Raw genomic sequence first — 27,085 nt, forward strand, 5'->3', positions numbered from 1 at the left:
TTTATGTTTGTTTACATATTCTTAAGCAGTAAAATAATTTTAAGACTTCTTATGTACGAGTACTAAATTTATACAGAAAATAATTAACTTAATGAAAATTTAAGACAAGCAAGTCGAAGCACAACTTTTTTGTTCCCCACTTCATCTTCAAATTAATTAACTTTGAGCTTTAAAATTCATTTAAAAAACTTTTATGCTATATTTTGCACACGTAAATATTTTCAGTTTATTAAGCACTCATACGCTTTCAAGATAAACAGAATCATCTTTTTTGCTTTTTTTTTCAAACTTGACAAAATATCTAACACGGCTAATTAATTATGTAATTAAGTTTAGAATACATAATGAGTAAAAACAAAACGAAAAAGAAAAGTTAATTTTAGCAATAAAACATCGATTGAACTTGTTTGCGTAAGGTTAAATTTTTAAATTATTAAGTAATATGTTTTATATGCTGAATATATATTAGATTGCATATTAATATATGCATATATTAATATCAAAACAAAAAAAAAATTACAAATATTAAATAAATATTAAATAAATTAAACTATTAAATAAGTAACTAACTTTATTCAACAGCGGTAACATTAAAAAAATCTGTTATAAATGTAGTTATAACAGAACAAATATTATAATTTTATAACATTTGAATAAAAAGCTCTTAAGAATGTATAATTTCTGCTTTAGCTAATACCAAGTTCCCACTGCAGCGTAATCAATTTATGTTAATTATTATGTTTATGCAACTTTTTTATTTAACAAAGGTAACTCTAAAAAAATCTGTTATAATTGTAGTTATAACAGAACAAATATTATCATTTTATAACATTTAAATTATAAACTGTTAAATATGTGTAACTACCGGTTTAGCTAATACCATGTTCCCACTGCAGCTTAATCAATTTATGTTAATTATTATGTTTATGCAACTTTTTTATTTCAAATATAAATCTATGTTATGTGAATCTAAGAACTAACGAACCTAACAGATATTTTTTTTAATATCAACTCTATGTATTAACAACGCGGAGTTTATATACTATTTGAACTTAAGAGGCAACTCTACCATTAGCAAAATTATGAATATATACTATTATTAAAATATATGAGCCTTTTAAGTCTTGCACTTAAGCAACACTAAGTACTGTCAGATGAATTTTGACATTTCTGCTTCAAAATTTGACATTTTCTAGCAAAAATGTCATTACAACATTTTATGCGAATGCATAATGTTTACCATACATCGATTCTAAATTGTGTTTTCATTGTTAGACGCAAGTCTTAAAAGACAGCCCTGGTATATATAAGAGCTACACAAAATATTAAAACTTCGGTTGTGAGGCTGACACTGAACTCTCTTTATTATTTATTAAATTCTTAAAACTGACAGTGATCTAGGGTATATATGTGTTCTACAGTATGAATGTGGGAGATATGAAGAAAGAGAGAGAGAAAGGAAGAAAGAGATTACAAACATACATATACGAGGTGAATCAAGAATATAACTTTTATTAATAAGTTAACTACTTATTCAGGTTTTCTAAGGGGCTTGTTTTCGAAGGCTAGTTATTTTTGGTGGCAAATTGAAAGTGAGCATATCTAAATTTCCTTATAAATTTAGGCACAACCAAAAAGTATCAAAACATTGTAAAAATACGAAATTGGCAATACTGATGTGACACTCTGCATAACATGCAGAGTTCGGCATAGCCCGAAAGAGCGTAATTTGCCGTGCCCGAGACATTCTGCATAACATGGCCACGGTTGCCACTTATGGTACTTTAGTACCAAAATTTGTACTTTTTTTCCGTTTGGTACTCTGGTACTCATGTTCAAAAAATGGCACATTTTCGGCGACTCAACTCTATTGTGGATATTGTATTGTTTTATACTTTTTGTACATTTTATATAAATTGTATTTTCTTATAAAAAGACAATAGAAAATTTTGGACCTTTTTTTACAGAAATGGTACCTTTTTAAACCAATTTTGGTACAGAAAAAAATTTTCAAGTGGCAACCGTGAACATGGCCCATATATGCTTATTTCTTTCTCTCGGTTACCTCTCATTTCTCTCTTCTTTGTGTTACCACACACATACCAATTGTAATCTCATATTTAAAGTTCAAATACCAATAACTTGTAATCAATTTTTTTTCAATTTTAATTACAATTAATATCGAAAATTTAAATTCCAAATTACAATTATTTGGAATTTGTAATTGAAAGTAATCTAATTGTAAAAGTAATCAATACTGCACAGCTCTACTAAATATCCACTACTGGTTGTAGAGAAATAGTTAACAATATAATTTCAATTTTATTTTTAGCTGTATATGACTTATCGAGTATCCTGCTGAAGTTAGAATATAGTAATATAGAATATAGTATAGTATGCAAATTAAACTTCATTGTCGCTCCCTCATTTTGCACGCATATCATTTGGAAGTACTATTACCAATAAATGATGGATTATATCTTATTTAACCACCGTTATCATAAAAGTAATGTTTATCACATAAATTATTTCCTTCCACAAGTGACACTATATGCTATTTATGACAAAATGATAAAAATAAATATATAACGAAATAAGTTTATTAATGTATGTCGCGTCTCGAGAACACCAAATGCAATAAAAATGAGTCAATGCAGTTTTTAGAAGGCCATTAAGGTAAGCGCTTCTAACTTGTGTAATGTGTATTTTATGAGATGTGTGCATGTTTCGGAGTCTGAGTCTGCTGCACTTGTGTTGTGTTGGTTTATGTGTGGCTTTATCCTCTTAAAGATTGCAATAAACTAACAACAAATGCTGATTTTTCTTTTATTGCACTTCTGCTGCATCCTGCCAACCTTCCATGCTACCGACAATAACTCCAAACAGCATGTGACATGAACGTGCACTCACGTTGCAAGGAGAACGTGCCTAGCTTATGTGGCTGCGATCATACCGAACGACGTGGACGCATCAATTTGGAACTCGTTGTCAAGGATAGCACATTGACAGTACAAAGTAAGTTCAGCAAAAATTTTTTAATTAATTATTTTCAATTTAACGCCTCTTAAACGTTTTTATAGCAAATAAATAAATTTTAATTCAATTTATATTTTAATTTCTAATAAACTTAAGTAAGTAAAGACTTCGGTTGTATGTTTAACTTTAATTTTAGTAACTTCAAGCCTAACTAGTTTAATTACTAGTTCACTATAATTATAAGTATTCTTACTTCCTACTTTGTTGACAGTTTAGCATATTCCATAAGCTAAATTGTCGTTTTTTACGTCATTCATATTTGAATTGCTTAATTGCTTTCTAACTACGACGGCATAAGTTGAATAAAATTGCTCCACAACCGAACCAAGCCCAGCCAACTTAGCGAGGAACTTTTGTTGCACATAATTGGTATCTGCTTATCTCTCTGGCACTCTGCGTAATGCATGAGCGTTGGCTTATTTGGCTTTGTTCTGCGCCCCATTCACGCCCACTTCCGCCACTTAGAATGCGTAATTGAACACTTTAATGAGCCGCATAAGTTTTGCACTCAAACTTCTTAAGCCAATTACCACAGATTGTGCTTGTCTTATGCCTCGCGGTGGTGGTTCACTAAATGTCGGTGTGGATTTTTAACTCATTTTTAGGGTTTGAATATATGGAAAATAATTCCACCATTGCTGAGTATTCAACTTAAACTCGGTACCTTAAAATTTGAAGGTGGAAGTTGCCAAACTAATGAATACTCCATAAATACTCCTTAGGCTTAAGCAGGTTTAAAAAATAATTAAATTCAATTACATTTAAAATATTTATCATTTTTTTTAAATTTCTTTAGAACTTTATAAATCAAAGATATTTTTTACTAAAGACTACATGTTCCTTTTAACATATTTTTTTCTTTTTCAAACTTTATATGTATTTTTGCTTAATAAATATTTTCGACCGATTGACTGCTATTTTAGCCACAATTGCCAAATTGGAGCGTTGCCAACTCCAAGGCAACTGGTTGAAGCCAACTTTTTGCCAGTAGTTCGTTGCCAAAAATTGTAAAATTGTGATAGGATGATTTCTTTCCGTTATTATGGCACTTATATTCGCTTTTTACTGTTACGATTTTTATTAAATGTTCCTTAAGCAACAGTATCTCAGCTGAAAAAGCATGTTCCTTAAGCAACAGTATCTCAAATGGAAAAAGAAAAAAATTTTTGGCGGCTACAGTAACTGACAGCAGCTGTAACCACTGAAAAGTAAATAAAAAGTTTGATTTGTTCTCTGATCTGAAACTAATCACAAATATTTTTGGTACATAAAGTTTGGCACTGTTAGCAAATGGGTTAATAGTTACTAATTTTTATAAGGAACATTATATTTAATATTAAATTCTATTTAATAGAAATTTTCATATTTAATGTAAAGGTTTCGAACAGCAGTGAATTGTAACAACAAACTTTTTAATTATTTTAATTAATTGAATTTTTAGCTGACCATACAAAAATTTTCCAAATATTATGGTACACTAAACATTATAAGGACGTCTTCATCATAGTTCATTGAATTGTCCTAAGAACTTATTTTTATTTATATTTAATATAAAGGTTTCAAATAGTAGTGAATTGTAACAACAAACTTTTTTATTATTTTTATTAATTGAATTTTTAGCTGACCATACAAAAATTTTCTAAATATTGTGGTAGACTAAACATTATAAGGACGTCAGGACGTCTTCATCATAGTCCATTGAATTTTATTAAAAACTTATTTTTATTTATATTTAATATAAAGGTTTCGAACAGTAGTGAATTGTAACAACAAACTTTTTAATTATTTTAATTAATTGAATTTTTAGCTGACCATACAAAAATTTTCTAAATATTGTGGTACACTAAACATCATAAGGACATCTTCATCGTAGTTCATTGCATTTCCCTAAGAACTTATTTTTATTTTCCTAGTTACAATAAAGGTACATCTCTTGACAAGCGAATAGGTTAGATACATTGATTTTGTGTTAGCATCCTTTAAAAATCTCATGCCGAACCTTTTCGTTTGATATAAATTTTCTATAAATTTATATGGCAAATATCTACTACAGATGCAGCCATGTTCTGCAAGATCTTTGAGGCTTCCATTAAAAATAGATTTTTACTATGTTTGAATCTTCCTTATGCAGCGTCTGGCCTATTTTGCAAAGCTGGACTTATGCTTTTTCTCAATTCTTGAATCAAGGAATCAACTTCATACTTTATGGAAATTTTCAAGAAAACCCCATGTATAGTATTTTACTTTAATGAAATGTTATATTTTGAACGTTACAATAGTATTTATTTATTTGAATATTATTCCTTGAACAGGATATTATACACATAACTAAGCTTTAATCCTATAATAACTGCTTTCAATTAAATTCGTAAAAGCAAATACATATTTGGATAGTAAATTAGTTCTATCAATAAAAACAATAATCAAAAATGGACTGCAATTGAGTTTTTGTACAATTTTTGTGCAATTTTTGTGCAATTTTTGTGCAATATTTGTATGCAAGCATCTGCTTTTATATGAAAGTAAGCATTCAAATTTCAACAGAAAACATTTTATCTTTTCCGATTAAAATGATTTGAAAGAGCAACTGCAAAGGATATTTGCCTTTCCTTTAACAGAATTTTCCTTAATCACAAGTGCAATCCGAGAAGTAAGTTCTGCAATTATTGGTGTGGCAAATGCACACTGAAACTCTATACTCTGGCAGTAAAATGAAAATTGTATCTATAAATTTTTTGCTTCTTCCTTTGCATAAATTCATTTCAAAAACAAAAACTATACAAAAATATAAAACTAAAAATTTTTATTACAATTTTTCTCCTAAACCTTGTGATAACCAAACAAACAATTCTCAATGAACTGAAAATGAAAATGAAATTTATGTAGTCAATATTGTGTATATATGTACATATATGCATATTTAAATATATATGTGTATGCTTAGATTGTGCTCTACATAAATTCTTCCCTGAAGAGATAAAATTTTCAAAGAATAAAAATTTATTTATTACTAAATAAAAATTATGAAATAATCCTTTTTATTTCCATTTTCATTTACTCCTTAAAGTTATCGACTTAAAAATATAAAATAGTTTATTTGTATAAAAATAGTTTTTTATAAAATATTTACTAATAAAAATTTATATTAAATTATAAGAAATTTATAAATTAAATTACTTAAATTGAATCGTATTAAAATATTAATATTTATTGAGGTGATCAGATACCATTTTCACACTGCCGTGTGAAATGCCGTGGTGAATCTGCAGTAACTTTTTCAATCGAGATTCAATTTTAGTGCAATTTTCACTTTCGATTGATAAATCTGGAGCGAAATGTATAACACTTGAGATTAATTTATAACAGTCGAGAAATATTGTCAGAGTAACAAGATTACCCAGAAATTAATAACTATTTTATATGATCTAAAAGATAAAGTGGGATTTCATTCAATATATGCCGACTCTACTATCCAGAAGCTACAAGTTACTCAAAGTCAGGTGCTCCGAAGGCTCTTCTAAGTGCCATGGTACAACCGCACGAATAACATGCTAAGAGACCTTAAAATAGATCGGGTCAAAAAATACATAAGAGACAGAGCTCTGCAGCTATATGCGAAAACCGACAGGCTCTCATACTTAGCACTATCTAATCTCAGAATAATCACTAACCCTACTTGGCGGTACGCAGATCTTAAATCAATCATTGCATAATCACGAAGATTATGAGGAATATTCAAATTAGTCAGTGAGATGGGTGAGACTCTGCAGAAACTCCCCAGATACAAAGAGTAAAAGTGGCCAGATGCACTAACTCGGAAAAGGCTCAATATTACATTACTAAACAGAAATATTAGCACCATTTCGTAGACATTTCGGAAATGCTTAAGTTGTCTTTTCGATGATTATGGTATGATAAATGGTCTATTCTCCACAATTTCCGAATTTTAATTTTAAACACCATCGGTTCGCATGCGATTATAGTAAAGAAATCATTATTAAAGATAGGGGTCGGCCAAAAGATATTGCAAATACAAGAGAAGTAGACACTTATTAAGAAAAATTTTTAGTACATATATGTCAGATGCACTCCGAAACCTTGAAGATCTCCTAGACGAAGAGCGGTATTGTTTTGATGGAAGTATTGAAGAGTTTGTGTTTGTTATGACATTAGAGAGAATAAGAGAACTCTTTTTTTATTTTATGGAACGCAGAACATGCAAGAACATGCGTATCCGCTTCTCTTTTTATTGTCATTATGACTAGATTAAAATAAGATATCAACATTTTCGATAGACAATAAATAATTTTAAATAAAATTGCATTTAATTTATTTATAAGCTAATTCCTTAATTCATATATAATTTAATTTAATTTAATAATTAATTTATTAATTCTTTATATAAAATAATTTTTATAATTGCAATATTTTCAGTAAAAGAAGGTAGAAATCTCATTCCTATGGATCCAAACGGTCTGAGCGATCCATATGTCAAAGTAAAACTCATTCCAGATGAACAAGATAAATCAAAGAAAAAAACTCGCACTATTAAAGCATGTTTAAATCCAATTTGGAATGAAACTATTGTTTAGTAAGTATATAAAAAAATAATATTAATATTTAAAATTTAAAAAACTTTAAGCAGGAATATATATAAATAATAATAATACATATTTACTTACATAAGTTATGATATAAAGCTTTGCATATGAAATAATTAATGTCCTTTATTGATATAAATAATTTTCATAAATTACAAATTCATTAAATGTTTGGATGAAATCATTATTTATTTATTAAAACTGAACTTTGTTAAGGATTAAATATAAAATACTTTACATATTTGAACCATCATATTAATTAGTTGTTTTTCTATGGTTCCCATATGAATTATTAATGACTTTACCCAAATAGGAATCTGAATTTGAGAATAAATCCATTTGTATAATTACAATCGTTTAGTTAAATAATTGGGACATTAGTTCGTTATACAAATATATAAGCGAATATATTGCTAAAACTATGAGTATTTTTAAAGTACTTGTGAAAAAAACACGATAGCTCTTAGTTAACACCAACTTAATAATCTTGATAGATTCTTCTTCCTAATTATTATGTTCAAGGATTTGATATCTTAAGCTAATATGCGGACCCATTAATTAACAAATGAGCGCAAAGACTTACCATCATTTTGACAAACTTGATACATGGTATACTTCCTCTCAATGATTGTATTCTTAGAATTGGCATCCTGAGTCTATAGAATATACGGTCCCATCAATTAACGAAATAAGAGCAAAAACATCTCAATAGTGACGCCATCGATGAACAAGTGTACATGTGTTGGTAGTGACACCATCATGTGTTGGTAATGTTCTTGCCGTATTCATATAATTTGAAATTGTCAGACTTCTACCTTTTCGAAAGAACACAATTCTCAATTAAAGGAATCCAATTTGTAGTAGACACAGAAGCCACTTAAAAAGCTAATATTGATATCAAAATATTATTTTGAAAGAGAATCAAACCAACTTTAATCAAACTAATCAAGAGGAATCAGATTCTTGAATAGTTCGATGTTCTTAAAGTTGTCGACTATATTACTTTTAATATATTTATAATTTCTAATGTTTACGATTTACTGTCTTCCGATCTTCTGAAGATTTTCAACGATTCAGCACAACGGAATTCTTTTGAAGCTTAAAGTTTAGACCAACTGCCTCGTACATCTAATTTTTCCATCGTAAACTCCTCGAACGATCTATTGTATGATACAGTAACTGATAATGCGTATACACTGGATACCAAATAGTGCTTAAATTTCATGTGGTAGTACAGTATAGTGCTGCCAACTTTCAAAAAGTAATTGTGACTCCCCATACTCTTTTTTGAAATCATTATTCCGGATACTCTTTCAACGAAATGACTTCTATCAAAGAAGTATTATTGCCTGAAAACAAACTTTAACTTCATTGTTATATATATTATCTATATACGAGTATAAAAATGTATCTTTCTTTAATAACAATGTAATTTTTGCAATTACTGAAACAATTTTAATTCTATTTAATTCATTATTGAGACACATTAAATATATTTATTAAGCAAATGTTCACTATTATCTTAAACCGTTACTAAATGCAATTACTTTTATATTTAAAAGGATTTTATTTTAAAAGAATATTTCTTCTTGAATTTTAAGTGAGCTAAAACCAGAAGATAAAGACCGACGAGTCTTAATTGAAGTTTGGGATTGGGATCGGACATCACGTAATGATTTTATGGGAGCTTTATCCTTTGGCATATCTGAAATTATAAAGGTAAAAAGCGCATAAACAACATGAATCTAATAAAAACAATCTAATGAAATAAATTCCAACTTAGAACTCGGCAAATGGCTGGTTTAAATTGCTCACACAGGAGGAAGGCGAATACTATAATGTGCCATGTGCGGATGTCACACAAGACCTACTTAAAGTCAAAAGCCAAATGCGAGTAAGTAAAGAAATGGAAGTGCACAAGTAAAACCAAAGTCTTTAACCCTTTATGGCTTTTAATATTCCCACAGAAATCATCACAAAAGAAACCATTGGTTATGCGAACTGACACCAATTCACAGTCACAATCCAAAAAGGATATGATACGTGCAACAGATTTTAATTTCATAAAAGTCTTAGGCAAAGGATCTTTCGGCAAGGTACGCATTTCACTGTTAAAATACTTGCCAAAATTAAAAGTTTTAAACCTTTCATCCTTATCAAATTTTTGTACATTTTTTTGGCGTTTGCACTTTTTCATCTTATATATTTTCTTAGGTGATGCTAGCTGAACGCAAAGGCACGGAAGAGTTGTACGCAGTTAAAATATTAAAAAAGGATGTCATTATACAAGATGATGATGTTGAATGTACAATGATTGAGAAACGTGTCCTCGCGCTGGCTGAGAAGCCGCCATTTCTGGTGCAATTACATTCCTGTTTTCAGACTTTGGTACGTGTTGAGAACTTCTTCAGGATTTTGCACATTTATTGAAATTTATTGTTCGCTTTATTGTGAATATTGCAGGATCGCTTATTCTTTGTTATGGAATATGTCAATGGCGGTGATTTAATGTTTCAGATCCAACAGTTTGGAAAATTCAAGGAACCAGTTGCTGTGTAAGTAACTGCATAAATTTTTAATATATCCTTCAGTGCCTTGATGTTTAGTATCTTCGATGTTGTTCGATGTTCTTTGAAAATTTTATGAGATGAGACCAATTTTGAAATCTGCCAGAGTACTGTTTTTTATGCCACCCTTGTCTCAGCACTTTGTTGGCTTGTTTTGAAAAGATTTGGTCTTCTGTTGACATTCCATTTAATTGGTTATATGTGCATATGTATGCAATACTTCGAATGGTACACATTTTTTGTTAATTTATATCTTTTTTTTCTCACATTTTTTAGTTTCTATGCTGCTGAAATTGCCGCTGGGCTTTTTTTCCTACACAGCAAAGGCATACTGTATCGTGATTTGAAATTGGACAATGTCCTTCTGGATGCTGATGGTCATGTGAAAATTGCAGATTTTGGCATGTGTAAAGAGAACATAATGGGCGAGAAGACAACAAAAACTTTTTGTGGCACACCGGACTACATTGCGCCTGAGGTTAGATTAAATTATTTTTCTGCATTTCATTTTTCATTTATTTTTCTTTACATTTCATTTTGATTTCATTTTAAATTTCATACTGAAATTACCTTTAAGCAAAAGATTTAAAAAAAAAAAAAACATATAACACATGAACTAACTTTAGGGCTTATAAATTTAGAATTTCCCAGCTTGAAAGGTCACATGATAATATGGTTTCTAGGAAATTCTGGTAATTTGTAACACAAAGCAAGCATAAAATGCTTAATTTAAAAATAAAATAATATTTTGAAAAAATTACAAAATTATGTTCAAAAAACGATATAAATTTAAATATTTAAAAACAATCGTAGGTTTTTATAACGAAACATTATAGCAAAAAAAAAATAAAATTTTAAGCTATTTTGCTTGAGACCTATCGATATCGACAACTCTGATTTAGGTTCCAAGAACGGTCGGGTCTATGTCCCAAAGCCACTCATCACCTACGACGCCCAAGTACCGTTCAACACCTCCCAAAGAGACTCCACAAGCAGGTCCCGGCGGGTTACAACAACAACAGCTGGTTTGACAGCTGACAATATCAAACTGTGTTAATATATCTGCTCAGTAAGGCTTGGCAATTCATCATGTATCGTTTGGAACCTAAATCTTAATTCTCCGAGTTGGAGAAATACGTTCCAAATAGTGAAAAACTATTTTAAAAAAATAAATTTGAAGTTCATAGATCATAGTTTTTACTCAAGCTGTCTTTCCCATGTATTAACCCGAAGTTCTTTTCCCAGAAAATTGTATATATTGACTTATCTGCTATTATGCATGATGTCCTTTAGCGTGTGGCTGATGAAATTCCATTTTATGGATTATATATGATGCGAAATTAGCTACGCAGTGCATATAGTTTTGGGATTCAAACCGCCTGTAAAATCATTTTACAATAGATATAATGGATTTTTGTTCAATTAAAGACTTTCTTATAAAATATTATTTTAAAACCTACCTTCTTTTATATGCCAGTGATATAGCAGCAATCTTTAGTTAAAGCTAATATCTTCATCTTGATAGTAATAAGTGTAAGGCACTTAGATCATGTAACTACTTAGTATGTGTATCTTATGGAGGTTAAAACCTTTTATCACTGATGTTTGAGAAAATTGCAGTAATCGCGGTATACTATATCTATTAAAAAGTTGGGGTAACCAACTCGGAGAAATAGAATTTAGGTTCCATCGTTTTTAATCTCTAAAAATATTTCAGACTATGTATATCACACTTTATATATTTTTTTGTTAAAATATTTTCATATAATCTTTAAACTATCCATTCTCCTCTTAAATAAATCTCTGTATACACCCTTATTGTGTATTATATTATTTCAAATACCATAATTACTATAACCCTGTCAGATATTTCTGTATTAAAGATTTTAATTTTGTAACATGCACTTCTCTGTCAACATGTAATATGTAATATATGTAATATGTAATATATCACTAATAAAAAAATATCTCTACCTTAATTTATTTACCAGATTATATTGTACCAACCATATGGTAAATCTGTTGACTGGTGGGCTTATGGTGTTTTACTTTATGAGATGCTAGTTGGCCAACCGCCATTTGATGGAGAAGATGAGGAGGAACTGTTCGCTGCCATCACCGATCACAATGTCTCATATCCGAAGAGTCTGAGTAAAGAAGCAAAGGAGGCATGCAAAGGAGTAAGTATCAGTGTGTAATTATATGTCAATGTCAATGTTTTAATTTAAAAGCATGTAATTAAAGCCATCGTTATCCTTATTTGCCTTAAATGTACATTGGTGGGGGTGTCACGTATGCATCATTAATTAGGCAAGCTTGTGTATGTGCATAAACTCCAACGATAATTGCGCTTAATTTATGTAAATGTGCCAAGAGAAGGTCATTAATCATTATTTTATAGAAGCTCATGTATTTGTTGATGCAAATAATTGCGAAATGAATGAAAAACAACGAACAAAATATTTACATAATGAACACAAGTGCAGGGTAATGAAAACTAAGTGAAAATTAATTTCTGAACTGGGAAGTGTAAAAATACATACCCTACATATATATGTATATATACATAAAGCAAAAAATATAATTAATCAGAAACACGTAGTGAAGCTTAAATTTATATTGAAAAAAAAAATAAAAACAGTACTTTTAATCAAAAATAAATTCAACCAACTTAGAAGTAAGAATGTTTAATTCATGGTTTTTAAGTAATTATTTAAACAAAACAGTGGATACCTATATGAACCATTTAGAATTATAAAGAAAATCACCAATACGGTGAATAACAATTTATGGGGTAACCGCGAAAACTGTGGATAAAAGTAAAATGAAAAACCTTTTAGGCTTTAGCAAACCTGCAGCTCGTGTACATACTGGAGTACTAACGGAGCACTGTGCCATTGTGCCTATGCTCCAAAGGTGACGAGTTCCAACAAGTGAATTATGCAGGGGTAGCCAATATGAAGAGGAGGTAGAATCTATCAACCACTCTGTCCAGGACTGCAGACAATGCGACTTCAATGTCTTATGGATCGTTGACTTTGAAGAGGAAAGGAAAGCAAACTTAATGGATCTCCTAAACTTCATCTAAAAAATTAAATGCTTTAACAAGAATAGAAGATAACAAAGTTTAGCAACTCGCCACTCCCGACAAAATTTTTGGGGCCATCACAATGAGCAATATATGCCTCCCAGTGAAAGTAGTAACTGTCAGCATGGGCCTTCTGAACGTAACTAAATCCTTAACAAAACAGAGTCGTTGGTGATTGGTTAGAGTGGCAGATCAACAAATATCCATCCAATTCACAAAATTAGCGATTAAACGCCTTTTTATCGTAATGATCCTCGCAAGAAACCTTCAAAAATTAAATCTAAATCCATACCGTTGAAAACAAGAATAGTACTTAACTCCAACAAGAGAACAATACGACTAAATACAATTATGTATAGCGCAAGCATATGATATCCTGCTAATGCAACACAAAAAATTAAATTTATTGGCAATTATTAATTACAAATTGACAAAACTGCAAGTTAGAATAACACACCTCAAAATAATGTTGGTTTAGTTATCTAAAACGCGATTCTTCGCAAGAAATTTGGCAGGGATGAGTTCCAACCTTGCTGCTTACAGACCAAAATGTATTATTTTATAGAGTTAGAGTCAGAAGGTGTATGCTGATATATGTTAGGTTAGGTAACAAATCTCTCTTAAATAGCTTAGAAACCCGTTTTGATACCACAATTCCTCGTAATAGTGGATAGAAGAATGGTAATCTTCGAATCAGCCGGAAACATTAATAAATGCAAGTATCTGACCAACGCTAATGATAGACACATCACCGAGTGGGTTAAAGAAGATGGCACCCAAAACCTTAAACCTGACTCTAGACAACCCTGAATATAAGCACAGCAGATGTTCTGATATTTTTTTCTCGAGCGCCGATAGAAATGTACTATAGAAAATACTACAAGGTAGGCCGAGCTTAGCCCCATGCCGTCCTATAGACCAGTGCCGTGTTATAACAGATATTAGTCTAAATATTTCCGATTTGCTTCTGTGTCCCAAAGGATATGCATTTGGAATAAATTGGACATGTAGTATTTTAACTGGTTAGTCCTGATATAACTATCAACTATCACTTAAAGATATATATTACCCATTGTGTTACCCTCAAAATACGTCACTGTTACTGTTATTATTTTATATAATATAATTTTCGTATTATTGATATTGTGTAGAGGTTATGAGCGTTATCATGTTGTATTAGGACCAATTTTCAACTCGTATGCTATCTTCCATATTCCTAATCTCTTTACAGTTTACTAGGATCAATTTTTGATTTGTATTCTATCTATAATAATTTAAAACCAATGTTTTTTGCACAATTATATCCTAATTGAGAATAAACAAAAATAACAATTTAAATAAAAAATAAATTTCGTTTTGTGTCTAATCTAATCAATGAGGTCCAAATAGATTTTTCATGGTTATCCCTTGTCAATTATCACTACGATAGTCAATTCAACTATTCTCCTAACAAAATTTACTAATCGACAATTGTTTCAAAGTGTCGACTTCACTTATGTGCATTGCAGATCGTCTTCTGACTATCTCATCTGCTAACTTGTTTTGTTCGATATTTGTATGTCCTGAAACTTAGGAATGGGGAACGTTGTGATAATTGATGTTCATCAGTCAGGTCCGTCATCGCACCAGTTAGGTTCAAATTCTCAACATATTCCCCGATTTAACCGATTTGGATTCTACGACTAATTAAATGCAAGACATATTTCCAAAGACAACTGATGATGAGTATTTAGTAATATTTGAAACAGCTTTATGGGCAACGAAATTAACTAATATTAATTTAATTATTATTATGAAATTAATTAATTATCAAATTAAATTATCAAATTAAATTTTGTTGTTGCTATTCATTGCTCCTTAAAAACTTTTCCATTAAAAAAAAATCTTTCGTCTTATTTAACTCAAATTTAATTTAATTCAAAACATATATCTTTTTTATTTCTATCGAAATAGTTTCTTACTAAACAACCGGGTAAACGTTTGGGTTGTAGTTCTTCTGGCGAAGAGGATGTACGTTTGCATCCTTTCTTCCGTCGCATTGATTGGGAGAAAATTGAAAATCGTGAGGTACAACCACCTTTCAAGCCAAAAATTGTAAGTACACAACAAATGTCATATCCGTTGTTAAATTACTTTTAATTTTCAATTAAGTCTTAATTAACATGACATTATTTTTTTTTATTCTGTTTTTAATATCAACAGAAACATCGTAAGGATGTTTCGAATTTTGATAAACAGTTCACATCTGAGAAAACAGATTTGACGCCAACGGATAAAGTATTCATGATGAATTTGGATCAAAGCGAATTTATTGGATTTTCCTACATGAATCCTGATTATGCGATAATTGCATAAAAAGTTAAGGCAATGGATGTGTGCCATCAGTTGAGATGGGTTGTTTGAGAAGTCATAGAAAATAATGGTGGAGCTCATGAAAAGTGGGGAAAATATTAAAAATGGATTTAACTCTAACTTAAATCAATTGCGGAGCTTTAAATGAAAAATAATATTTATTTTGATATTACTAATAGTATTTTAATATTTTTGTTAATTATTTTATTTATTTTAATATTTAAACATGACACTATATTAATTTTAGTATTAAAAACAAATAAAAAGCAAATTATTTATGGGAGTTACGCTCCGTAAGGGAAGTCCTGTAAATACAAGAATTTCTACATTTATTTTTGGCACAGGTTTGTGCTATTTTTTATATATTATTTTACTCTATAAGCGATGTGATTTTCTATATATTATATTCTTATATAGTTTATATGTATTTTAGCAATATATAATATTTTATAATTATTTAATAATTATCACCCTCTTTTCTAATCGAAATATAATTCTTGTCATAGGACATAAAAGTTTGTAATTATTTAATAAATTATTAATTAATATGTTAAAAGTACATTTAATGTCATTAGTAAAATTTTATTAAATTGATTTTATGAAAATAGTTGTAATGGTGTTTTTGTTATAAAAATTTATTTATAATAAATTTAGCATTAAATTATAAAAATATTATAGTAACCTATAAACTATAGTTTTTGTTAAAAAATAAAATTTCAAACATTCATATATATTATATATATTATTTTGTGTATCGACACATTGTATAAAAATTGTTAAAAAATTATTAGTATTATTTATTACATTATTTATTTTTATTTAATTTCTATATAATTTAAAATAATCTTGTTTCTTGTTAATGTTATAATTAATAAATTGAAGCAATAAAATTTTTCATTTATATAAATTATATTTTAAAATAATTTATGACATTTTACTAAAGCCATTTAATAAAAATTTACTGTAATTCCATTTGTTTTAATAAATCTATATATTTATTATATTCTATATAATAACATTATTCTATATACATTTAAAATCGTTTAAATGTTAAAATTTTTATTTATAAACTTAAATATTTAATATCTTTAGAATCTTTTCAAACTCTAAATTTTGATCTTTAGAAAAAAGTGGACTGATTTTAACTATTTTTAAAACTAACTGTATATTTCGTATATATATAAAAAGAAATATAATTATTAAAACACTGCAATTTTATAATTTCATTGCTTAACTAATTTTCTTTCTAGTCATCATAGGAGCAAAACTATTAAACTTATTTAAATTTAAAACAAATAATTTTAAATTTTTAAATAAAATTCAAATTAAGAATTTTTGAATAAATATATAAAGAATTTAAATTATTTTATCGAAATATATGTGTATTATTTCCATTGCGTTAATGTATAGGGAATTCTTAAATTCAAACTCACAGTTATATTAAGAAACTAATAATAAAGATAATAATAATAATAATTTAAAATTTATTTAAAAAGAAAAGTTTTAATATTTATTTTTTAAAATTTTGTTTTATTATGTAAGTTAATTTTTAATTAAATAAAAATTAATATTATAATAACAATTACGATAATTTTATTAATTTATTATTATATATTATAATTGTTATTATTATATGTTAAATTATTATTGTTACATATTATAATTATTATTATTACATAATTACAAATTTTATTATTAATAATCAATAATTATTAATAATGATAATAAGGTCATTATCGATATTAATAATAATAATGATGATAATTAAATAATATTAGTGATAATTAACAATGATAATAATAACAATATTGATAATAAAATTTATAAGAATATTATATATAATATTACGAATACTATTAAAAATAAAAATAATATTAATAACATTAGTAAAAATATTGGTAATAATATTAGAATTAATATTAGCAATAATATTAATATTAGTAAAAATATCAATAACGATAATATAAAATATAATAAAATTTAAAATAACAATAATAAAATATGTTATTATAAAAACTACAAGATTAATATTAATATCTTGTACGCATTTTTTATTTTTATTTCTAATTTCAATTTATTATTTTATTTATTTGAAAACATATAACACTTTCTCTAGCAATATTGGTATTAGGTACGACATTAACTATTAAGCACTGAAACATTTAAATGTTCAAATAAAATAAGTTTAATTATTTATTATTGATATTGTGAGTTTAACAATTTTTTTTATTCATTTTTATATAATAAATAGAATAAAAGCTTAAATTTCAAAAATTTTAAATTTAAAAAAAAATAAATAACTACCTACAATTTAAAATTAATTTTGAACAAATCAGTTTTATAAAATGTAATTTTAAAATTTTTATTTAAATAAAGTTTATTCAAATACAATTTTTTTTAAATATTTTTTATCTATTCGAAGTTAAAAAAATATTAATTTTTTTTAAACAAAAAAAAAATTTAATTACTATCGAAACTTTAATATTTTTTTTATTGTTGTACAAATATCTATATTAATTATTTTTTTCACAGAACAGAATATAATTATTATATTTCATTTAAAAAAAAAATTACTCCAAATCAATTTCGAATTATTGCATTTAATAATAATTACCAGCAGAACTATAAAATATATATTGTATTATATATATTTAAATATGTGTCAAAATAATAAATGTTTTATGTAAAAAAAAAATATTGGTTAATAATAAAAAAATTGAACTACAAAAATTAATTTTTAATTAATGTAATTCTTGGGCTGACCTTACAGTTATATCAGATATAGCCAAATATCCAGTTCTAGCTCCGTTTGGTCTTTATATGCTTTAATTGTCAAATTTTAAAACTATTTACAGATGATTGAAACCAATAATTATTTCCAAAACTACTGATGGTGGCTATGTCTTCTCGCTAAAGTCTGGTTAGCTCCAAAATTGTACTTAATTAAAAAATAATTTTTGTGGTTTAATTTTTTTACTTTTATTAACATTTTCTACTCAAAAAAATCTTTTTTCCTCTTAAACGAAAAATTTTAATCAAAAAAATAGTTAAAAATTTTTTTCTGACCAAACCTAAATTAGAAATGTAATAATTATTTACTGAAATGAGAATATATATGAACTTTTCTTAAATATTTTATTTATTAATTACTGAATAGAAATAGTGTGAAATATTTTCTGAGGGCTGTTCTTAAAACTTTAAAAATAAATCGTTTCAAATAATATCTTATTCGTATAAAATATATTCAGTTTAAATACATATAATCATATTTGATATATATAAACTATTATTTAAACTTTCGAATACTGATACCTTATAAACATTTTTATTTCGAAAATTTTTAATTAATGTTATTAATTAAAGATTTTTAAAACACATACAGTTTTTAATAGTTTTTCTTCATAAACAAGAGATTTTCTATATTGTTTTTTTTTTTCCTAAATAATCTATGGTATTTTAAAAATATGTCATAAATATATTTAAATAAAAATAAATAATTTTTAATAAATGTTATAAACAGAACAAAATATAAATGAACCAAAATAAGTAAAAGCAACAACAATTAATTATTTGTAATTTTTAATATTTTAATATTGGTAATCTTATTGAATGAATTAAATAAATAAAATAAAATATTTAAATGTTTAACTTATTAAAACGAGAAGCTTCTATCCATCTCAGTGTTGTAAACGATAACACTGCATAATAATAAATAAATACATAAATAAAAAAATATATAATATATTATTTAACAATAAATAATTCATGATTTTTGCATTCTATTTAAAATATTTCATTTTTCTAAAAATAAAACATTTTAACAAATTATTTCTGTGAATAAAAAAAATCAATTCCTTAAAAAGTTTTTCTATATATTCGATTTATATTCTTAACTTTTATTTTTTTAATTTTATTTATTTTATTTATTTAATTTTATTTATTCACATATAAAATAAATTTTTAATCTACTTATTTTAAGCATTTAAATTTTTTTTAATTGTTTTTAATATAATGAAAAAATATTAAATTATTATTATTTAATCAAAAATAATTTTAACGGTAATAAAAACAATTGAATTTTTTTATGACACACTTGCAAATTTGATGAAATAAAATAAGATTATTTGAAATTTAAAAATAAAAATCAAAAATGTAGAGAAAAGTTTTATAAAATAAAATTTTATTAAATAAAAATTAAGAATATAAATGGAAAATGTGGAAAAGACTTAATAAAACAACTTTTTATTTTTTTAAATATTTTATTTTTCTTCTTACTTAAAAAATAATTTAAAAAAATTTTTTATAATTAAAAGCTGTTTAAACAATTTGATAATATCTTACAAAAAAAATTTATTTAAAGAAGTAAGATACTCTTAAACCGTTTCACAATAAAAGTATATTTTGAATATCATTAAAACTAATATTTATCAAAAAAAATATCTTTTTCACATCTGAATGAATTTTATATTTATAGTAAATATTCATAATATATGCATTTTAAATAAAATTAATTGTTTTAATATTATAATAAATTTCAGAAATAATTTTTTTTATATATTCAAAAATCTTGATGTGAAAAAAATTTATAAAAATTGCAGTATAAAAAAATATAAAAAATATATATACATATAGAGACAAAAATATTATACATACACACAAAGTATTTAAGTAAGTGCTGTATGAATAAAATTATTGCATATATTAAGATAAACTTTCATTCTTTTCTTATTTTTCTCATAATTATACATTCTTCTAAACATTCATAAATTTTTTTGAATAACTAATTCACTTCTTCAAAAGTAAGAATTTTTCGAAATTGTTTTATTTTAAATAAAATAAACTTCCAGTCAATAATTCACAATATTAAAACTAAAATTTATTTAATAACTTTAAGTGGTTAAAATAAATATTATATGGCTATACACACTACATTCCATACAATCAACTTGTACTTTACTAACGAACATTTCGCTGCACTTTTCGGCTTGCGAATAAAATGTTCACTGGTTTGATATTAAGCTAAAGTATGAGAAAATTATATCTAAAGTCAATCTTTTGCATTTTCTTATACCTTCGACATTTATTTTTCTAAAAAAATATTTTTTTTGTAAAACTGTAGAAAAAAGTCTAAAGAGCATATTATTATAATAAACTAACAAACAATAAAATAATTAATAACCAAATATTTATATTTGGTGTTTAAGTATATCAATTTTTGAAAATTTAAAAAATATAATTAAACGTAACTCGATTTTAATGTTAGCCCCTGCATTAAAAAATCGAAAAGTACGTTTTACATAAAAAGAAACAAAAATTATTATTATTTTTATATATAAAAAAAATTTGAAGCAAATTATTTTAAAATTTTAATTTATTCAAATAAAAAAAAATTTTTTATCTCGTTAAACATATAATTTTTATATATTTTTAAGTTATTATTTATATATGAATTTCTTTAAAAGAAATTTATAAATACAAGAAAGGTTTTTATGTAAATTAAAAAAAAAAAACAATTTATTATTAAAATTAAAGCAAAAAATTTTTTATTATTTATATTCTTTAAATTTTATGTATTTTTTTTTTTATTTCATTTACATACATTATGAAAAATCAAAACTTATTCAAATATATATATTATAAACCTTTGAAAAGAGTCTCAATGTACCATAAACCTACAAAGTTTTAATAAAATAACTAATAATTCGAATTAAATTAATAGTAATTAAGACTAATTCAAGAATGAATTTTAAGGTGGTAGTAGTAATAATATTTCTTACAATTTGAAATTAGTTTTTTTTATAAGTTTATTTTTATTTAATTTAAGAAATAATAAGAAATAAGTTTACCTTCTCCACGCCTACTACTTCCTTGAAGTTCAAATAAGTAACAATATAACATGCGAAAAATACTCAATTTTCAGTAGTAAATATTAATTCTAGATGTTGTAAGCAAAATAAAGGATTAATATAAAATATATGAAAATTTAATATATTAATTTTTACTATAAAAATGACATACGATTATAGTGATTTCTAGAAAAAAATACAAAAATATATAAAAGACAATCTTCTTTAAAGAACATTTTTTTGTTAATATAAACAGAATTTACTATTTTATTTATATGTAATAATAAAACTATCACATTTTATTTATATTTTTCTATTTCAGTATTATTTTATATTATTAATAAGTCAGCATATGAACCAAAAAAAAATTATATATTATATATACTCTGCAGAAGGAACAATATGCCTTAGCATAATTTCATTTTTGACTATTTCTGAAGAAGTGGTTTCTCAAAAACTTCATCATCATCAACATCCGTGACTATAGAGTCCATGTAGGACCTAAGCTTGTTTAACAACATTCTTCTATTCTTCTCTTCTGAACAACTTATAGATTAAAAATACTTCTAAACTCTTTTTTTTTATTGTAAACCATACTAAGTGTTTTAGTCTCACTAAATCGACAAATAAACCGAATAAGCGCCATATTTTATCTAAAATCCATACCAAATTTAGACAAACATAGGCTTAGAGGTTCGATAATTGCAAATAGAAGGTAATATGTATAGGTTTTAGTTAATTAACTGACCATATATCAATTCAATAGGATGTCTTTTACCATCAAAGCAATTTCAAAACAATAAATTCTTAGTCCATGAATATAACTATGTTCATGACCGCAGTAAACTGCAGGCATATGGAGCGATGAGCTTCGTAAAAGTGTGTCGAAGAAGTACTTCATAAAAAAAACAGATTCCTGATATTTAATATAATGCTCTTGTTAATAGTAATCAAATAGGTGTTAGGTGTAAGAAAGTTTTTTATTTAATATTTTTTTAAAAACTAGTTCTTCAAGAAAAATGGTTTGATTGTTTCTGGAGCCCATCCCTGCTCTCCAGCTCCTCCCCTGACTATCTTCATATATCATCTAAAGCACACTAATTATAAATTATTATTAATTCATTATAAAATATATATTGAATCCTCACTTTTAAAGATTAACAATAAGTATTTTAGTTTTCTGCTTATATGTATATATAAAAAAAAATATATTTCACTATTCCATATAATTGAGCTACGTCAACTACTCAAAAATCCAAATCGGATATAATCCCAAATCTTATATAGTATTAATACAACTGTTGAAACTGGCTTCAGATTTTTATTCTCTATATGATGGGGTGTATTGTAACTGTTTGTATATATAATAAACTACATATTCTCGGTATACATAGTTTTTTTAAATGACTAGATTTTTTTTCTTTCAACTTTACTTTAGCTGTAGTATGGTAAAAAGATCAATGTTGACTTTTAATAATTTTTTTTTAAATTATTCTTGCCTTTATAACGTATTATTTCAAAAACTCTGACAAGCTTAAAAAATATAATAAAAAAAATTTTAATATTATTTTATTTTAAAACAAAATAAAAAATATTTAAACTAGGTTAACACTATATACCAAAATTCTGTTAAAATATAGAATTAAAAAATGAAAATATCAAAACAAAATAAAACTTGGAAAGGGTGAAAAATAGTGAAGATATATAGAAAAAATTTGTTACAATAAAAATATAATTTAAAAACTAAGAAAAATTACTTTCAAAAATAAATTAAAAATAAAGCAAACAATTTAACTATATTAAAATGCCTACAAAATATTAGAATTATAAGCAAAAATACTAAGAAAAAATTTGCTCTTAAATGATTATATACAAAGAGAGAATATATAAAACATATTCTTATATATAATCTAATAAAACCAAAATGAAAATTAACATTAAAGGTAACTTAAGTCTGTTTTATATTTCCACAATATATGTATATATAATATATATATATATGTATATGTATATTATTGTATGTATGTATCTATTTACTAATAACTATTTATGATATTTACTTTACCTTTTTTCTAATTTTATTAGATAAAATGTTTTTCTATTAAATACAAATATATATTGATACAAAAATGAATTGAAATATTTTTAAATATTTATTATATTAATTAGCTTAGAAAATTTATTGATATTAGTTTAAAAAAAAAATATTTTGAAATACTTTACAATAAAAACAAACAAAAAAAAACAAAGCTGAAAAAAAAATTATTAAACCAAAAAGTCTACTCAGTATAAATTTTTATTAAATAATAATAAAAACAAAAAATGCATTGTTCTTATTACATTAAATTTTTAATATGATTACATATATATCGGTGTTTACTTTATTAAAAATATGTATTAGCAAAATAAAATAGCATAAATTGTAGCAGAGAGAACAAAAACAAATAATCTTATATAAATTTAAAATTAAATAAAAAATTAAAATACAAAAAAAACTCTACTTGACAAATAGAACCACGTTTTTTTTTAAATAACCACGAACATATGTCATTGAAACAAAAACAAAAACAAAAGCAAAAATAAATTCAAATAAATTCGAATAAATTACATTTATTAGAAAAATCATGAAATTTACATTTATTATATTCATTGACTAAATAAAAATATTATATCAAGTCAAACTATTAAAAAAAAATTAATAAAACTCTTAAAAAAAATATACTATATGCATTTTTATTTATTATTAATTCAATATATTTTTCTATGTTTGTTTTTCTATGTTTGTCTTCACTAAGTATCAGCAGAAATGGATTATTATTATTATCCGTTAAAATAAGGGATTGTGCGCTGCGACCTGAAAGATCTATTGTGCCCCTTACTCGGGGTAGAGTGTTTCTACAAGTTCGATTTCTTTAATGAAAGACAGTATAGAGCCTACCTTTCCTAGTCTTGAATATTTATGATCCATGAAATACCCTCCTAGGTGTTTCTTTCGCTTCTGCATCAGTGCCGGGCACTCGCCAAGCACATGGTAAGCAGTTTCTCTCACTTCTCTATAGTATCTGCAGTCTGAGTTGGATTAAATTCCTAACTTCGTTAGATGATTGTTCAATCTACAGTGACCGGTCAATAGGCCCGTAATAATTCTTAGGTTGTTTTCTGATTGTGCTATGCAATCTTTGAAGCGTTTTAGGTTGTAAGTCCCTAACAGCATTTTAGATTGTTAGAGTTCTGGTTCATAAGAATAGATAGAGTTCCTTTGTCTAGACCACAGAATGATTCTGGGCCTATCATTCTTGAGACTGCACCACTTCTTGCAAGTTTGTCTACCATTTGATTGCCTGGGATATCAACATGTCCCGGGATCCATAATAGGTGCACCTGATTGTTCCAGCCAAGTATGTTCAGCTTGTCAATGCACTCCCATACCAGTTTAGATGTTACCTGGTAACAGAAATGGATGAGTAAGAATCTAAATTTTGCCAAGTAACCGGATTTAAATACACATCCGTCACCTTAAAATACCAATAAATAACAACTCTTAATAATAATAATAAATGACCAACTCTTTATAATAAATAAATATAAACTCATTTTAATATAAATTTCTATTAAGAATATGCAAGCTAATAATATTGAAAAAAAAATGTTATAATAGTGATACCACGTATAGCACCAAAATATAGGCAATGACTAATATAATAGAGATATCTTGAGGAAAAAAAATGAACTCGACTACATAGTAAAAAGAAATGTTAAGTTTTTAAACTAACCCAAAACCAAAGATCTTCTAAAATTCTTCAAAATTGAGATGTTAAGATGGATTGTTCATCTCTTAGGAATGAAGAACACTGTGCACAGAAATTGATTCTCAATTATACACCTCTTACCGCCAGCAATGAAGGATGGTTAATGGATTCCATTAAAGCTAATGCAACAGCTTTTGGATAAAAAAGCTGGGAAAGAATAAAGAAGAGAGTGAATGGATTAAAATGTAGATGATATTATTAAAGCTTTTAGATGAAAAAGTTAACGAAGAATAAAGAAGAACAGAGAATAATGGCAGAATGATAATTGAGAATATTGCCGGTGATAGCATAGCTTTAAACTGTCATAAAGACCTCATATCGACTTTTAAGGAGACTTTCTACGATGCACTTTGATATAACTTTATACGATAAGATTGCATATATTGCATTTTCACTTAAATATATATTCCAACAACGAATGTGGCGCTTGTTCTAAAAAGGCATATTAAAAGCGACCATACAATTTAAATGATATTACAGCGTTCTTTCAAAATTATTATGTTATATATATTATATATTATTATATATATTATATTATACAAAATAGGTATTTATATAAATTTTTAAATATGTGGTGGCTAGCTGACCTACGGCATAATCATCTTGAATATCGCGTTCGAACATATGAATAGTTGAAACATTATATGTCTCTTCTTAGCCAGATCATAATTCATCATTCTCGAGCCGAATAGCCCACCACCTAAACACATATTCAAAAAGCACGCAGTTTCATCCATTGGAACACAACTATAATTTTTTTCTGTTGGTCATATTAAAACTATATGAATATAAAATAAGATCGAAATTTAAGTATTACTTTGAAAAATTAAAATTATTAAAAAATTAAATAAATTTTTTTGTTTGGCTTTTGTCATTTACTGCGCTAGAAATATTTTCAATTTTTGTGTACATAGTTTTAAATTCATTCTCTCCTCTTATGGAACATAGCAGTCATATAGGTATATAAATGGAATACGTTGTAGTACTTTGAGTAACGCTTATTTAATGTCCTTTTATATGAATGAACTCATCTTAACATATATATTTTCGTCTACGCTATATTTGTTTGAGAACAGTAACAATTATGTGGAATCTGAAGATCGAGCCGCCTTTGAAGTACTTGCTTTATCTGAATCCTGAGTGTCACGATTCGCATGTAAAACCCAAAGCAAGATTTCCTCATTCTTATATTCTATTTCTATATGATATCTTTTGGTAATATAAGTTTTAATTGCATCCAATGTAATTTCTCTATGTTTGCGTTTGAAGTACTCCACAGCCTTCTCTACCATGTCTTTTCTAAGAGTCACGCGAGACTTCTTTAAGTTAGTGTCACTTACATCAGTAAACTATGAAAATAATTTTATAATTAATGATATAAACTAAATTGTAAATTTAAAATCATTGGATATTAGTGTTATTTTTATATAGTATTTGATATATAGCTATCTAGAGAGTTTTCAAGTAATTTACCATTTCGAAAACTTTTAGATTTTTTTGGTAGTTATACGATGACTTTTTGCTACAGTAAATTTAAAGCCATTTTTCTTAAGATATATGTAAATTACTTATTCCATAATTTGTAAACTTTTTTTTTCATTTTTTTTTTAATAACAATGGCAATGATATTATGTTTAATTATTAATTTATTTAAAATTTTCAATTGGTTTACAATGTGAAGGTATCTATTCCATAAAACAAATAAATTTTGGTGATATAATAAAGCATTTTGATGATTCTTGTTGTCATTAAGTTACTATTTTAAAGTAAAGTATATATGTTGCAA

At 26.0% G+C, this 27,085-nt stretch overlaps 1 protein-coding gene across 2 annotated transcripts in view; it reads left to right on the top strand.

Moving 5' to 3' along the window:
* The window catches only part of LOC119681281 (protein kinase C, brain isozyme), a 45,151-nt gene extending 29,340 nt beyond the window's left edge, over nt 1-15,811 (top strand). Inside the window, exons 1-13 of one of the 2 annotated variants that reach the window (XM_038094429.1) lie at nt 1,212-1,300; nt 2,333-2,676; nt 2,887-3,015; nt 7,471-7,627; nt 9,239-9,356; nt 9,421-9,531; nt 9,605-9,733; nt 9,852-10,025; nt 10,101-10,192; nt 10,481-10,682; nt 12,196-12,384; nt 15,246-15,386; nt 15,495-15,811. In XM_038094429.1, coding sequence (XP_037950357.1) covers nt 2,895-3,015; nt 7,471-7,627; nt 9,239-9,356; nt 9,421-9,531; nt 9,605-9,733; nt 9,852-10,025; nt 10,101-10,192; nt 10,481-10,682; nt 12,196-12,384; nt 15,246-15,386; nt 15,495-15,647 — 1,587 coding nt within the window. In that variant the 5' untranslated portion in view covers nt 1,212-1,300; nt 2,333-2,676; nt 2,887-2,894 and the 3' untranslated portion in view covers nt 15,648-15,811. Of the gene's footprint in view, nt 1-1,211; nt 1,301-2,332; nt 2,677-2,886; nt 3,016-7,470; nt 7,628-9,238; nt 9,357-9,420; nt 9,532-9,604; nt 9,734-9,851; nt 10,026-10,100; nt 10,193-10,480; nt 10,683-12,195; nt 12,385-15,245; nt 15,387-15,494 lie in introns of those variants that run through there. The other variant, XM_038094430.1, reaches the window with a different exon arrangement.
* Nucleotides 15,812-27,085: the final 11,274 nt, after the last annotated feature.

This window comes from Teleopsis dalmanni, chromosome 2 (assembly GCF_002237135.1).
Source record: "Teleopsis dalmanni isolate 2A chromosome 2, ASM223713v2, whole genome shotgun sequence".
Lineage (NCBI taxonomy): Eukaryota > Metazoa > Arthropoda > Insecta > Diptera > Diopsidae > Teleopsis > Teleopsis dalmanni.